The sequence below is a fragment of the Nanorana parkeri genome, unplaced genomic scaffold (assembly GCF_000935625.1).
Source record: "Nanorana parkeri isolate BGI_ZX_2015 unplaced genomic scaffold, ASM93562v1 scaffold1153, whole genome shotgun sequence".
Classification (NCBI taxonomy): Eukaryota; Metazoa; Chordata; class Amphibia; order Anura; family Dicroglossidae; genus Nanorana; species Nanorana parkeri.
The window spans coordinates 207,908-221,970 of NW_017307421.1; the positions used below are offsets into that span (position 1 = coordinate 207,908).

The 14,063-nt window shown below is 41.4% G+C and overlaps 1 protein-coding gene across 1 annotated transcript in view; it reads left to right on the plus strand.

Moving 5' to 3' along the window:
- Positions 1 to 10,266: 10,266 nt before the first annotated feature.
- EDAR (ectodysplasin A receptor) overlaps positions 10,267 to 14,063 on the plus strand; it is a 49,328-nt gene continuing 45,531 nt past the window's right edge. Inside the window, exon 1 of the mRNA XM_018568195.1 lies at positions 10,267 to 10,423. Coding sequence (XP_018423697.1) covers positions 10,369 to 10,423 — 55 coding nt within the window. The 5' untranslated portion in view covers positions 10,267 to 10,368. The remainder of the gene's footprint in view (positions 10,424 to 14,063) is intronic.

A 14,063-nucleotide genomic window follows, 5' to 3' on the forward strand; every position in this document is an offset into this window, starting at 1 on the left:
ACTTGATAAATAGACCAAAGCACAAAGTCTCTGAAAAAGTCACAAATTCACAAATTGTTTGCTTAGATCCATGTTGTTTGGCATGAAGAACATTAAGGACGATATTAGAAAAGCAACACTTACAATAGTTCCTTCTGCACCCCCCACAATCCTGGCTTCGACTGTATAAATTTAGCATTGCACATGCAGTAGATTGTAGTGTATGTGTGAGCAGGGCAGCCTTCAGAAATTTAGGTGCCCCTTACTTACTCTGACATATACTGCAGCACTGTAAAGAGAACCCTGAGCCAATCACGTCAGTCAAGCTTGGAGCGGTGGAAGCAAAAAAAAAAAAACTGTGGTGTGCAATACAGTGAAATGTAAAATTATACAGCAATCAATGCAGAATACCAGCAGCTATAGAGGAATACAACATATCCCAGCAATACAATATACATACAGTGTATAATCATGTATTGATGGGCTTTGTGGTCTTCTATAGCTGCTGTTACATATGCAGCGCAATATACCATCAGCTATAGAGGAAGACAACAAATCCCAGCAATACATTTATACAGCATGTGGGGGGGGGGTGCAGGTAGTCCTACCTGCACACTCTTCAAGCAACTTTACTTTCTTCCGAGATCTTGGGACTGTCGGCAGCTGCCGTTCCCCCACACTGCAGTCTCACTTCAACCTCCCTTGTAGCTGGGCGCCTCCCTTGTAGCCCAAGCCTTTCAGCTTTTAATTGGTGCAGGATGTCAGAATTCGTTAATTTTCAGCACCATCAGACAGAGGGAAAACAATGCCCTCTTCATGTGGGCGCCTATACAGGCCCACTTTGCCCTCTGAATAAAGTGGCCCCGATTGCTTTCTTGTTTTTAATGGGGCAGTCTCTTTGGCTTCCATATCTTGGCTTCACTACCAGTAAAGCACATTGACAAGCACTGAGGACAGGATTTAAGACTTTTCAGATGTTGCTGCTTGCTTGCTTGTTCCAGGTAAGCAAAGTAAAGCTTGCAGTCCCTTTAAAAGAGATGAAACAGCAGGAATTATTTAAAACAGACACCTAGTGGTACTGGTATGGATGTTCACATACCTTGCAGCTTGCAGAGTACTCCAGAAGGCAAAATACCCAAGACATTCTAATACGCAAATCTAGACCATCTCCTAAGTCAAGAGGTCTCCCTCTATCCCTCACAGTTCTAGAGGAGTGGGGATGCCTATAGCAACTATCAGTGAAGTGAGGTACAAGAAATTTGCTGGTACTCGACCAAGGAGGAGAGGCATATTAAGATTTGTGTAACAGAGTATTTGGGGTGATAAGCAAAAGAAAACAATATTCATGTTTCGCATATTATTTAACTGTTTTATCCAGGTGTTGAGGATTGAGGTTCCCACACTAAAATACATGGTAAACTGATAGTCATGGGACTCAAATATCAACATGTTGGCACATAATAGAAAGGAGATCTAAATTTTAAAAAAATGCTTTTTTGAATTATCACCTTTCATTTACACAGTTTTCTGGTTTCTGTAAACTAGCACAGAGCAATGTAGTAGAAACATTTAAAAAAAAAAAAGATATAACATACATGAGTACAAGTTGACCTTTGTAAGCTCCCCTGGCTAATTTGTACCAACACTTTTCATTAGCACACTAATAAATGTGAAAAATACATATATAGGCAAATCAGATGCTCAATACTGTACATACACTGTAATTACATTAATTAACCATGATCAGTTATCAGAATATCATATTTTACTTATGGTCTTTCCAGCACATATTGATTGACTGTTGTGCTGATTATTTGCTGGTCATTTCCTTTCGAATATCTGTTGGCTTGTTCACTGTGAATATAAAACACACTTAAAGGGTTATTCACGAAGGAGCCGAAGGATCCAGCTGTAGCTTCAGCTAATCATTTGGGTTCACAATAGCCCGCACAGCAGCCGAAGGCAGCCGAGCGGCTCAGGCAAGCCAAACGCATATGCTTCGGCTCAGTTGAGCCATAGTGACAGCCAAAGCGTGGAGAAAGGTCGGCCACCGCCCAGTTATAATAACAGAACAGCGTCCTCAAATGGCCTGGGGATGCTGATCTGTCATTAAACAACAACAACTGGGCGGAGCTGGCCATGATATCACGGCTGGCTCCGCCCAGTTGTTGTGCTGTAATGGCAGATCAGTGTCCTCAAATGGCCTGGGGATGCTGATCTGTCATTAAACAAAAATCAACAACTGGGCAGAGCCAGCCGATCCGCCCAGTTGCTGGAAGACTCTGACAGGTTCCGGCAAAATGTAAACAGTTGGGCAGAGCTAGCGGTGATGTCACCACTAGCTCCGCCAAATTGTTTATATTTTGCCGCCACCTGGGAGTTCTTTGCGTGCGGTCAGTTCGCGGGCGTCGTTTTTTAAAATGATTCGGCACGGGGGACAAGATGCTTTTCCAGGGGCGACCCTGGAAAAACGCCCTCCAGTGCCGAGGGCATGGGGCCTGGTGTGGCAGGGGGGGGGGGGGCTCGCTCCCCCCCCTCCTTTGCTGCCGTGCCAGGCCTGTGCTCGGATCAAGGGTCTGGTTGGGAATTTTCGGGGGGAAACCCCACGTCTTTATTTCCCTATTTGTGGGGGGTAGGGATCCTCCTTAAAATTCCTGCCAGACCTTAAGGGCCTGGAATGACTTTGGAGGGGAACCCCACACACTTTTTACATTTTTTTTACTTGGGGTCCCTCCTAAAATTCCTACCAGACCTAAAGGGCCTGGTATGACTTTTGGGGGAACCCCACACCTTTTTCTCTGTTTTTTAAATGGGGTCCCTCCAACTTTCCTACCAGACCTAAAGGGTCTGGTATTGTTTGGGAGTGGGACCCCACGCTGTTTTTTTGTTTTTTTCCTTTAACATTTTTTAAATAGTTTTTTTTACTTTTTAAATTTTTCTGAATTATAGTTATTTAAATTATTTTTAAAAAATGTTTTTTCATTTGTTGAAAAAATTTTCTATTCTGCTCACTACCTCGGAGGTAACGAGCAGAATAGCCGAGCCGAATGTTGCTTGGAGGCATTCGTCTATTCACTCACTGCCGTTTGGCCCCCATGAGATTAAGCGTGAACGGCAGCATGGGAGCTGCCGTAGCTTCCGCTCAGCCGATCCAAATGTTGGATCGGCTGAGTGGTACTCCTTCTGTACTTCGGCTCAGCCGATTATGCAGAGCATGTTCGGCTGACCAAAGGCAGCTGATGTACGGCTGATTTTAGCCGATGTACGGCTGAAATCAGCCGTACTGAGCTAAAGTGAATAGTAATTCCGCTCTGTTCACTTCAGCTTGGCTGCCTTCGGCAGCTTTGTGAATGACCCCCTTAATGTCAAACTTGTTGGATATCTGTATTTGCTATGTGCCATATTTAGAATATGAAGAATATTTTAGCCAATGGGCCCAATGTGAATTAGCCATTTGCAGGTTGAAAAGGTGTATCACTGATTTTCCCATTTAAAAAAGCCATTAAATGTGGGAAACAAGGGGCCTGCTATTGCTTACTTCCTTTTAAAATGCTCTACCTCCTCTTATATCTTATTCCTTTTATACTGATAGTTTTAATCACTGACCTGTAACAAGTGCAGATTAATGCATATTAGAAAGTTAGACTGAAGTAAGAAAACCTGATCAGCAGACTTCCAGGTCACTGCTTCGGAGTACTGATGCTACTGGATCAGCATTACAGCCAGGCAACTATCATTTGGACAAGGAGCACTCTACGTTTGTATTTCCAGCATTCTCCTCATGCTGCCGGGTAAGTTTTTAATACAACACTACTCACCTGCTCTGTACATATTGGGGCATCTTATTTAAAAGCATTTGGTGTAGTTGCAGGTGTTTCCACTAGAAGTCACTGACACATACGTAAACTTACAGCATGGCAATAGTGAGAGCCTGTTAAAGTAACATGTTCTAACGGCAGAACTGCTTTGAGTTAAAGGTACATATTACCATTTAGGTTTTGAAGTCTAGAAAATCAGACGTACATAAAAAAGACAGGTTATCTGCCTCTCCTGAATAAGATAAAAGAAAGGATACAGCTTTATAGCACATTGGTTTCATTTGTAACACATATTTTAGCCTGATGCTTCAAAGGTTGTCAGCATGTTTTACATCATAGTTAAAGAATCATCATTATTTTTTTTCATGAACATTTTTTGTTCATTGTTTTGCAGGAAGGTATGCTAATTTTTGTTCTTATACATTGTTTCATTTTGCTGAAGGAAAGTATATATTTATCAGTTTCTGTGAGTGAGGTAATAAGGGAGAAAATGGTGCCATTGTGGAAGTATTGCAGCACCCCTATCTGAGAAGGTGTACCAGGATGGAGTTGTAGAAGTCAGTCTCCTTGATTGTTTGAAGAGTGCAGAACTGAAATATCAGGAATTAGGAGGTGTTTTTATACTTGGTATCCTTTTCTTCATGGACATCACACATGTACAGTACATAAGGTATTTGATACCTGATGTTTGTTCAGAGATGGGTTAAAACGTAGTAGAAGAGCACTTGTAGCCCTGGAGATACTTTACTGAATATGGTTATAGTGGGAAAGTAAAGTGCCAACTGATGGAGCTGAAAGTGGCATGCATGCATCTTATGTTGTTTAAGCCTGTATTGTACAGTATTTAGCACTTTTTCGCACATTATCAAATGAAAATACTTTATTCCTTTAGTTTTATGTAATAACTTTTGCAAAGATGTTTCCAGACATAGAATATTCCTTAATTAAACTAAGTACATTAAATATATTGAGGAATAATATATACATTAATTATTAGACAGAAGGTTGCAGGGGCATCCCTACACTTTTCACTGCCTGGGGTGCTGGTGGTGCACTTTATGGGGGGTTGGGAGTGAGTGTGGTGGCTGCGCACATTAGCAGTGGTGGTGTGGGGGGGTGGGGGGTGGCAGGAGTGCATGGTAACTTTTTCCAGCATCACGCAGCTCATTGAAGTCAATGGTTGCTAGGACCTGGGCTGGACGCGAGCCACAGCGCCCCACTCAGCTCCTGGCAACCAGTGGCATCAGTGAGCTGGGCGGGATGCCGGACAGAGTATCACAGGTTACTAACAGCTTAGCAACCCGGGACACTCTGGCCGGAAAGGCCACGTGAACCAGTGAGATGCTGTGTGAATGTAATGTCTTCCTTATATTGTAAAGCGATGCGCAAACTGTTGGCGCTATATAAATCCTGTATTATAATAATAATAATACAATTCAGACCATATTATGATTAAAATATTTGATCCAGTGGGTTTGCCAATTTTAAACAAAATTTTATTCATCTCTGGTGTTAGGAAAGAGAACAGAGGTAAACCAGCCTTCATGTGCCACCTCATTGAATATAATGTGCAAATCTCCTAACTTGTCAGAATTGTGGATCTGCATGTTGGAATAAAGAAGATGACAAGTTCTGAACAATTCCAGTACCCTTGTGTTTTACAAGGCTGTGTCCTCCCTCAGTCTTTTCAGAATTCAACAGATGTAAAATGCCTGTGTTCACCACCGTGTGCCGTAGTTTTATTCTCTGACATACCAGTCTGTGCAGTGGAGGGCACAGCCTTCTGACAATTAGGGTTTCCACCTTTTCCTCAAGCGAAACCCGAACACTCTAGCACCGTGTGCGGCAACTTTTTTTTTTTACACTATAGAGGAGAGAGCGAGGAGAGGCAGCAAGGGGAGGGATTAAGGAGACTAGCTATAGAGGACTACAAATCACAGCAATACATTATAGAGCAATACAAAATAATATGAAGCTACATACTCTGTGTTGTTCTGGGTTGACGCCCTGATGACTCCAGGTGGCCTGGTGGCCTGTGCGGGCTCTCAGATGGGCTGTGCGGGCTCTGAGGTGGGCTATGCAGCTCTAAGGTGGGCTGTGCGACTATCAGGTGAGCATTGCGACACTCAGGTGGGCTGTGCGATACTCAGGTGGGCTGCGTGACTCTCAGGGCTGTCTGGGCTATGGAGTCTCACCAGGGGTCCGCAGGCGAGCAAATACGGTGTCAGGGAGCCGGAGGAGGAGAAGGAGAAGAAATCACAGATGTGGCTGCCGAGGTCCTTGGCAAGTGAGATCTCAGGCGGCCGCATCCGTCTGAAACCTGGATCTTCCTCTGAACTGCGTGCAGCTTGTGCCTGTTGACAGGTGCCTGCAGCTCAGAGGAAGACCCGGTTTTCCAACGGATGCGACCGCCCGAGATCTCACTTGCTGAGGACCGCGGCAACCGCATTTGTCAGAGAATGTAAGGTGCCGGTGTCGGCACTGAGTGACTTGTGTCCAGGTGCCTGCTGGCTGGACACCCGGACACAAGACTCCAAAACTGGACTGTCTAGGTGAAAACGGGTGGCAAGCCTACTGACTATCCCAGAATTGTCGGATGCTTAAGAGACAGAGGGAGGCTGCATTGCTGGAGTGGAGGGAAAGAAGGAAAAATGGGCCACCAGAGAGGTATTTATGATATGAATGAATGAATGAATGAATAATCTATTGCAGGGATCTACAGTTTAACTTGAAAGGGTTGCTTTAAAAAAAAAACCTCTTCAAATCAGGTCAATGCCATTTAGGTGAAACTTTAAGTTCAGCTGAGGTGAATGGTTGAAAGCAATTTGCTTTGTAATGTACTATACATAAACAACAAATAACACAATTATTTGTAGACATTGCAGTTACCAGAATAATGTGTGAACTGTGTTCTTTATGAAATAATTTGATCTTTTGTATTAATAACACATTGTAGTGGATATCTAACTCAGTTAGAGTGGGTTGGTAAAATTCCCTCTTTACGTTATACGTTTACAGTTAGAACATTTCCAGACATGCCCACCTGGATTCTAATGATAATCTTCACATCAGCATTGAATGCTAGAGAAAAGAATAATAACTAATTTTAGTGGGTGGGTAATTGGCACAGAGCTCTTTATTCCTGATATGGCAATACCACATCCGTACAACTGTTCTGATAATACATTCTGTTCACCTCTTCAGGCTACTATAAACATAAATCCGATGCATCCTGTTTTCCTGCTGTTCAGTGTTTGTTTTTTTACTTGTTAAGACTTTTTATTGGGCTAATCGGATGTAGCTTCATAGCCATGATTGAGATTCTTTTATCAATGAGTACATTATTCAATACCGTCTTCCATTATACTGTATACACACATATATACTGATACTTCATCAAGATATTATACACACACACACACATACACGGACCTATTTTTTTTTAAATGAATGTTTCCCAAAGTGCAACAGTGCTCCACATGAAGAATCCCATTATTTTCAATGGTGCCGTTTTACCTCCTGTGTCGTCTTTCGCTTGTAGCGTGAACCATATAGACATCAATAAGAGTACCTAAAAAATGAACATAATTTGTGTTTTTTGTGCAATTGTGCACTTAACAACCATCTCTTCCTCCTACTGATTAGCTTTCCATTGGTTAAAACAAAAATGCTCAAGCCAGAAAATGCCTGAAAACACACAGAAAAAAAAAACACCTCAGTAAAGTTTCAAACTCACCTAAAACAATTATGGGGCCTATCAGTGCCCATTTGATGTGTGCTAGTAACAGTATGACTACTGTTGTATTTCAATTCTAAAAGCAGCTTATTTTTTCCAGTGCCTTAAAAATACTAAACACATTAATGTGTGTTTTTTGTCTAAAGCTGAACTAACCGAATCAAGACACTGATTACCGTAGTCACTCTTTACTTTTGTCCTCTGTTGTCCCTCCCTTTGGGTTCAATTAGTTCCTGTTTTTCTGAGTAATCCTTAGACGTTCCGGAATGAGGCAACAGTACAGTTGGCTTGTTTGTTCTTTTCTGCTGGGTCAAAGTGGTTAGCACCATTTCCTTGTGGTACTATGATTCTCATCAGGGACACTGTGTGCATTGGGTTTGTATGTTTTTCCTGTTGTTGCTTGCGTTTCCTTCCATAGCCTAAAAATATACTGGTAGGTAAAATGGTTTCTACCCAAGCTGATACATGTGCGTGTTTATACAACTAGTAGTGACATTATATTGTAAGCTACTTTGAGAAAAACACAGATGTAAATTGTTCAGGCTTTATTGCCATCAAATAAACAGAAATGATTAAATAGGTTGAAGTCAATAAAGCTCTGAGACATTGAGGAAACTGGCAAGCTGTTTTCTACCTATTACCAGCCCACTATTGGCTCACTGAAAAGTATATTATTCCGTGTAATGGAAAGATTTACCGGGTTATTTACAAGAGGGTGAAGAGTTTGGAGAAGGCAGGCGAAGGGAACAATCTAGGACATGGGCTACTAAACTTTTTTTCATCTGGAGATCTACTTTTCAAATGACGAGCTCAATGAGATCTACCAAAGAAAAAACACCTGCATTCAGGGGCGGGAGGGGGCATGGCAGTGCATTGAAGTCAATGGCACCGCAGCCACGCCCCAAGTGCAATCGCCGAACCAGGAATGCAGGCACGTTCGCGATCTGCCAAAATGCAGCATTTTGGCAGATCTCACTGGACCTAACCGCAGGCACGTGTCTGCGTTCCGGGTGCGGGCGATCACACTGAGGGCGGGGGGCGTGGCTGTGGTGCCATTTACTTCAATGCCACGCCCCCTCCCGCCCCTGAACGCAGGGAGCCGGCCGGCTTCCACTCAAATGCATTCTAGAGGCCGAACACTCTGGAATGCAGACTTTGTGGTGTGAACCGGCCCTCTCTTCTCTCTCCCCTCGCTCTCTCCCTTGTTTCTATCTGCTGTCTCTTCTCTCTCTCTGCTGTCTCTTCTCTCACTTTCTCTGCTGTCTCTCTCCTGTCTGTCTTTTCTTACCTCCACTGCAGCAGCTTCCCAAGTCTACTCTCCTCTCTCCTTCCCGTCTGCGGCGTCTGACACATTCAGCCGCATGAGCAGCAAGGGAGGATAGGACACAGGTCAGTGAGCCGATCGCAATCTACCAGTGTTCGGTTTGCGATCTACTGGTAGATCGCGATCTACCTAATGGGCACCTGATCTAGGAGAACATAGCTGAACTGGAAAGTGAGCTAAACTGCAGAATTTTTATAAAAATAGTAGCTGATTTGGAAAAATTCTCCAGTTTAGCTCACTTTCCAGTTCAGCTATGTTCTCCTAGATTGTTCACTTCTCCTGCCTTCTCCAAACTCTTCACCCTTTTGTAAATAAGACTGATAAAGTGTATTATAGTTTTGAACAAAGTAGGAAAGGATTAAAGCCTCTGTCAGTTTTTAGAGAGGGCAAATCTACCCACTGGAGACACATACAGCAATAAAAACTTCCCTAAAAATAGGTTTGGCTTTATATACACTTTAACTTTATTTCTAGATTTTTTTCAATTGACTTGAATCTCATCTTCCTTTGTCTATATAGAGTAATGTTATATAACATCCTTGAATACAGACTACTCTGTAGAAGTATATCTCCTCTGTGCTTTATCACACGGAATGGATTGAGCTTCCCATCTCAATATTGGAAGCAATCATTGTTTGCACGTTTTTCTGTTACTTTTAATCCTCCATCTTTAACAATTAGCTTTTCTTAGTGAAATGTTTTTTCTTTTTGTCATTTATAACCTGTGTGAAAGACTGGATAAACCTCTTATGACCGTTTGAAATTTTTTTGGTGCTGGGAATTGATTGGCAGGAAGTGCAACTGTATTTGAGTGATGACAATCAGAGTCTGACTGTAAGTGGAGAGTTTCAGGCTCATTTTCCATGTTTACTCTAATAAAGAGCTAAGGATAGGAATTGCCGGAGTGTTATTCACCTCAGCATCTTTCTCATCACAACATCTAGCATTTGTATGCTGTCCTGTGATGCAGCACAGTGTGAGTACTTATCCCTGGTGATTATTTATTATTTATTTATGTATTCAATTCCCTGTAATGATGACAGCATCTTTCTTGACCGATGCTTCTTGTATTGCTGAAATTGAACTTTATGTTTGGACTTAGTATTGAATACATTTGAATGTGTTGGTGGAGACCAAGCAATGACTTTGTAGTTGTTGGCTTATACTGAAGGGAAAAAAAATCTAATACATTTGTTAGGCTATATAGTCTGTTCATTAAACCTCTGCAGGTAGTAATGATTTTGCCACCATGCCAGCTTCTCACCCTGGGGCAATGGTTACCAACAGTGTAAGACATTAAGGACATCTGGTTTCCTAAACACTAGATTAATTGCAGGTTCTAGTTAAGTAACAGTTTCTCAAAGACCTTTGTGTATTTCATTGCTAACTGTTTATGTGGGTGGAAAGGAGGCAGGGCTGCCATATCCCTCACCTCACCAGTGAGCTGAGAGGATAAAAGGGAAAAAAAGTTTATGTTCAAACCCCAAAAAACAATTGCCTTGTCTGGATAAATGCCTACATTGGTGACTACCTTGGAACTCTGCCTTCTCTCTAAAAAGTGCTTGTGTGAGTATTATGTACAGTTATGAACTGTACATTATTTTAATTCATATCAACATATATTTTGTTTGCATGTCAGATTTATAGAATTCACAACATTACCTATTTAGATGTAAAATATAACAACATTCTCATTAGAAGACAATATAAAGGGAAAAGCTGATGCATAAAGACCATAACAACAAATCAAGTTTCAGCTTTTATTAGTGTTACCTTAAGATGATTTCTGATTGGGTGCTTCGGGTCACTGTACTTTTGCACATTGTTCACTGCCTTATTACACAAGATGAATTTAGATGTATTTGGAGTTTAACACATATAGATAATATTTTGTATAGGGTCCTATCAGGATATTATAGATTATAACAGATTTGAAGTGAATAGAATTATTATAGATTTGTAAAGTATGGTAATATTATGTATGTATGATCTGACAAGTATAATTCTGTTCTTGTATTAGAGGCAGAATGATAATCTATCTTGTTATCGCCAGAAGCAATTATTCTGCAAATCAGACAATGTCTGCTTCTTTCGTTACACAAAGAGCTCAAGATCATGTGTACACAGTATAAATTGACATCAAAAATGTTAGAGCAGCCAAACTTTTCCCCAAAGAGGAACCCTAAAATAATTTTCAGGTCTCGGGGTACTCTTTCTAAAACCAATTAATCGGGGGTCAAAAATGTCATTACATTGGTGGTCAGTAGGAAGAATGCAGCCCTTGCAGTGGTGGTCGAAATTCCAGGCTTACAGACTGCATTTTATTATGCATGCATGAATTCTAAAATGTCCTGCTTCCACATCTATATATCTTGTTATTTAAATAAGAATACACTCTTTATACATCATGTGTATCAAGTTTCAGTAGCGCATTGTGATATTATTTATTGAAGAATTACCTCAGGTGACAGCAAGTATTATTCAGAGCAGTTGAAGTAAATATTCCCAATGCCACTCCTCTGAGAAGTCAATTTACGTTCAATGTCTTTCCTCTGATCTCTGTTATTCCTGACATTTCTATGAAATCTCCAGATGAGAATGTAACCCAAGGCACAAGGGAGGGTGTGTATGAATAGGGCTCTGTTTATCTAGAGCATATCCTTCTTCAACAGTTATAATGTCAGTGATCCCGGTACCCTGTTTGCCACATATAAATACACAGTGGCTTGTCCAAAGCAGACAATTTATCTATTTTATATCTATTTTGCTTTCCATTTTTATTTCCTTTTTGTCTTAGGATCACATTGAGCTATGCTTGGTAAACAGCCTGTGTATTATGTTACAAAAAGGAATTCATATACATTTTTATAAGCTATGGCTGGTGACTGATAGATCAAAATAGAAAATGGCAACAGAAAACATGAGCCTTCTAAGGCTTAAAAATCATGGTAGGGTAAGAACTTCACTATTGTAAAAACACGTCCTACTAGAGCTACTATTGCTTTAAGCTGAGAGGTGCCAATTGATATTGGCTCGGCATCTTATATGAGTACCCCATGGTAATATTCAAGGTACATACAATTCTTTAAAATTCTTCAGAAATAGCCAGAGGACATTCCAATTTCAAATCTATGAGTACTATAAACATAAGAATTAATGGATACTTATTTGTTTACAAGATTCTTACATTGAGATGGTATAACAGATATTTTAAACATCAAGAATAAGACATATATTTATTTGTAATCCATTTATTCCATATCATATATTCGTAATCCATTTATAGCAAGTAACAATCACGGAAACACATTGATCTCCTATGATGTGCATCCTAATGTGCATCTGTATAGCCCAAGTCACTTGCCTTCTGTGTTAGGCCTGATACATTTGCAAATCAAGGAATCAGTTGAAGAGGGCATTTGGAGGCTCGCTGCCTCATCATTAAAACATCTTACCATTTGTGTATGCAAGGTGCAGTGGAATAACAAACTCTCCAGCACTCAAGTGGCAGGAGACAGTAAGTATACATCCAATCTGTGGCAGTCTTTTCTCATTGCCTGCTATATAAAAAGAGAAAAATGTGAAGGAAGGGATGGGGGCAGCAGTAGTGAGTAACAAGGAAAGCCATTGTATGTGACAGACAGTGGCTTTAGCCTTACACAAATGAGTTAATACTTACCTTTCTGGGGTGTTTAAACACTGCTGCTTTGCTATTACCCAGCTGCTGCAGATATTTAATACTTCCGGGTATATAGAACATTGCACACAGTGTTTCTTTCTCCCAGATCATACGTCCTGTTGTGATGTTCAAGTTGGCGAGAGGAACCACAGTCCATGGTGAGGGAGGAGGTATTCTACACACCCAGAATTGTTGAACGCATCCAGCGGCCAGGGAGCAGTGTAGCAGCGGACTTTGACCCTATAGTGATACATTAAAGTACAGTAGCTCTAAACCCTGAATGGGTTTAGTTTTCCAAAGCAAGGTGTAAAGAAATGCCCATGTTTTTCATCCTTTTTTATCTTAGTGCTGTTGATCTTGTGTGGGCTGTTTTGCAGCCACTTCCTGTCTACATGCACTAACTCCAGCTGCACATGAAAGTTAAGAGCAGACTTCCTACTGGTGAAAACAAAAGACAATGCATGTGCACTGTGTGTTGGTACAGCTGCTGGTATTCTCCACCGGGAGCATGTCAGAAAGGGTGACAACACAGGAGCACAACTGAGAGACAGTTGTCACACCATAACAGGAAGTGCCTGAAACAGTATACTCATGGCAGGTTCCCCAGGTATTATATTCATGATAGCTGCAAATTTAAAATATATTTAAAATAATGAAAACCATATCTGTAATTATATTAAAGAAGAAATATGGGGTACACCTTTTGTTTGCATTTTTAGTTTACTTATAATCCAGGAGTACATTTTGCAATGTACTCCTGTAATCAAAAATGCACCATAAGCTTAAAATTCAGTGTAATATACTGTGGTTGGGGCTGAGCTCTGTACTGAGAAACAATCCCGACAATATTGTCTGGATCCTCCTCTCCCATGGAGTGACAGCAGCTTGTAGGAGCTGCTGTGTGTTCATGAGAACCTGTTCAGTTGCTTCAGGCACATCCTATCAGAGTTAACACTTGCACATCCATCCCGTAGTTTGTCCTTCGTTCCCCCCCTCCCCTCTCTTCTCTACACTGCTGTCTCCAGACAATACACATAACACATTGGCACTAAGACCATCAGTTCAGCTTCACCCTTGTCTCCCCCCTCTCCTTCACTCTGTCTTTATCTCTTCTTCTCCCTGTGTATGTCCCAAGACAGCAGGGTGGAGGAGGGCAAGGGGGAGCCAAACTGTAGGTCTTAGTGCCGATGTGACATGTGTATTGTCTGGTGACAGCAGTGTAGAGTGGAGAGGAGAGGGGAGGGGTGAAAAACAAACTGCGGGATAGATGTGGTAGTGTTTGTAGACTTGTGACCTTATATGAATAGACTCTGATAAGATGTGGCCCGAGTGTCTGCATCGGTTTTAATGAATGCGCAGCAGCTCCTGCAAGCTGCTGTCATTTAATGGCAGAGGAGGATCCTGACAATATTGTCAGGGTAGCTTCTCAACAAAGAGCTTAGCCACACCCAAAGTATACTACACTGAATTGTAAGCCTATGGTGCATTTTTTATTACAGGAGTACATTTCAAAATGTACTCCTGTAT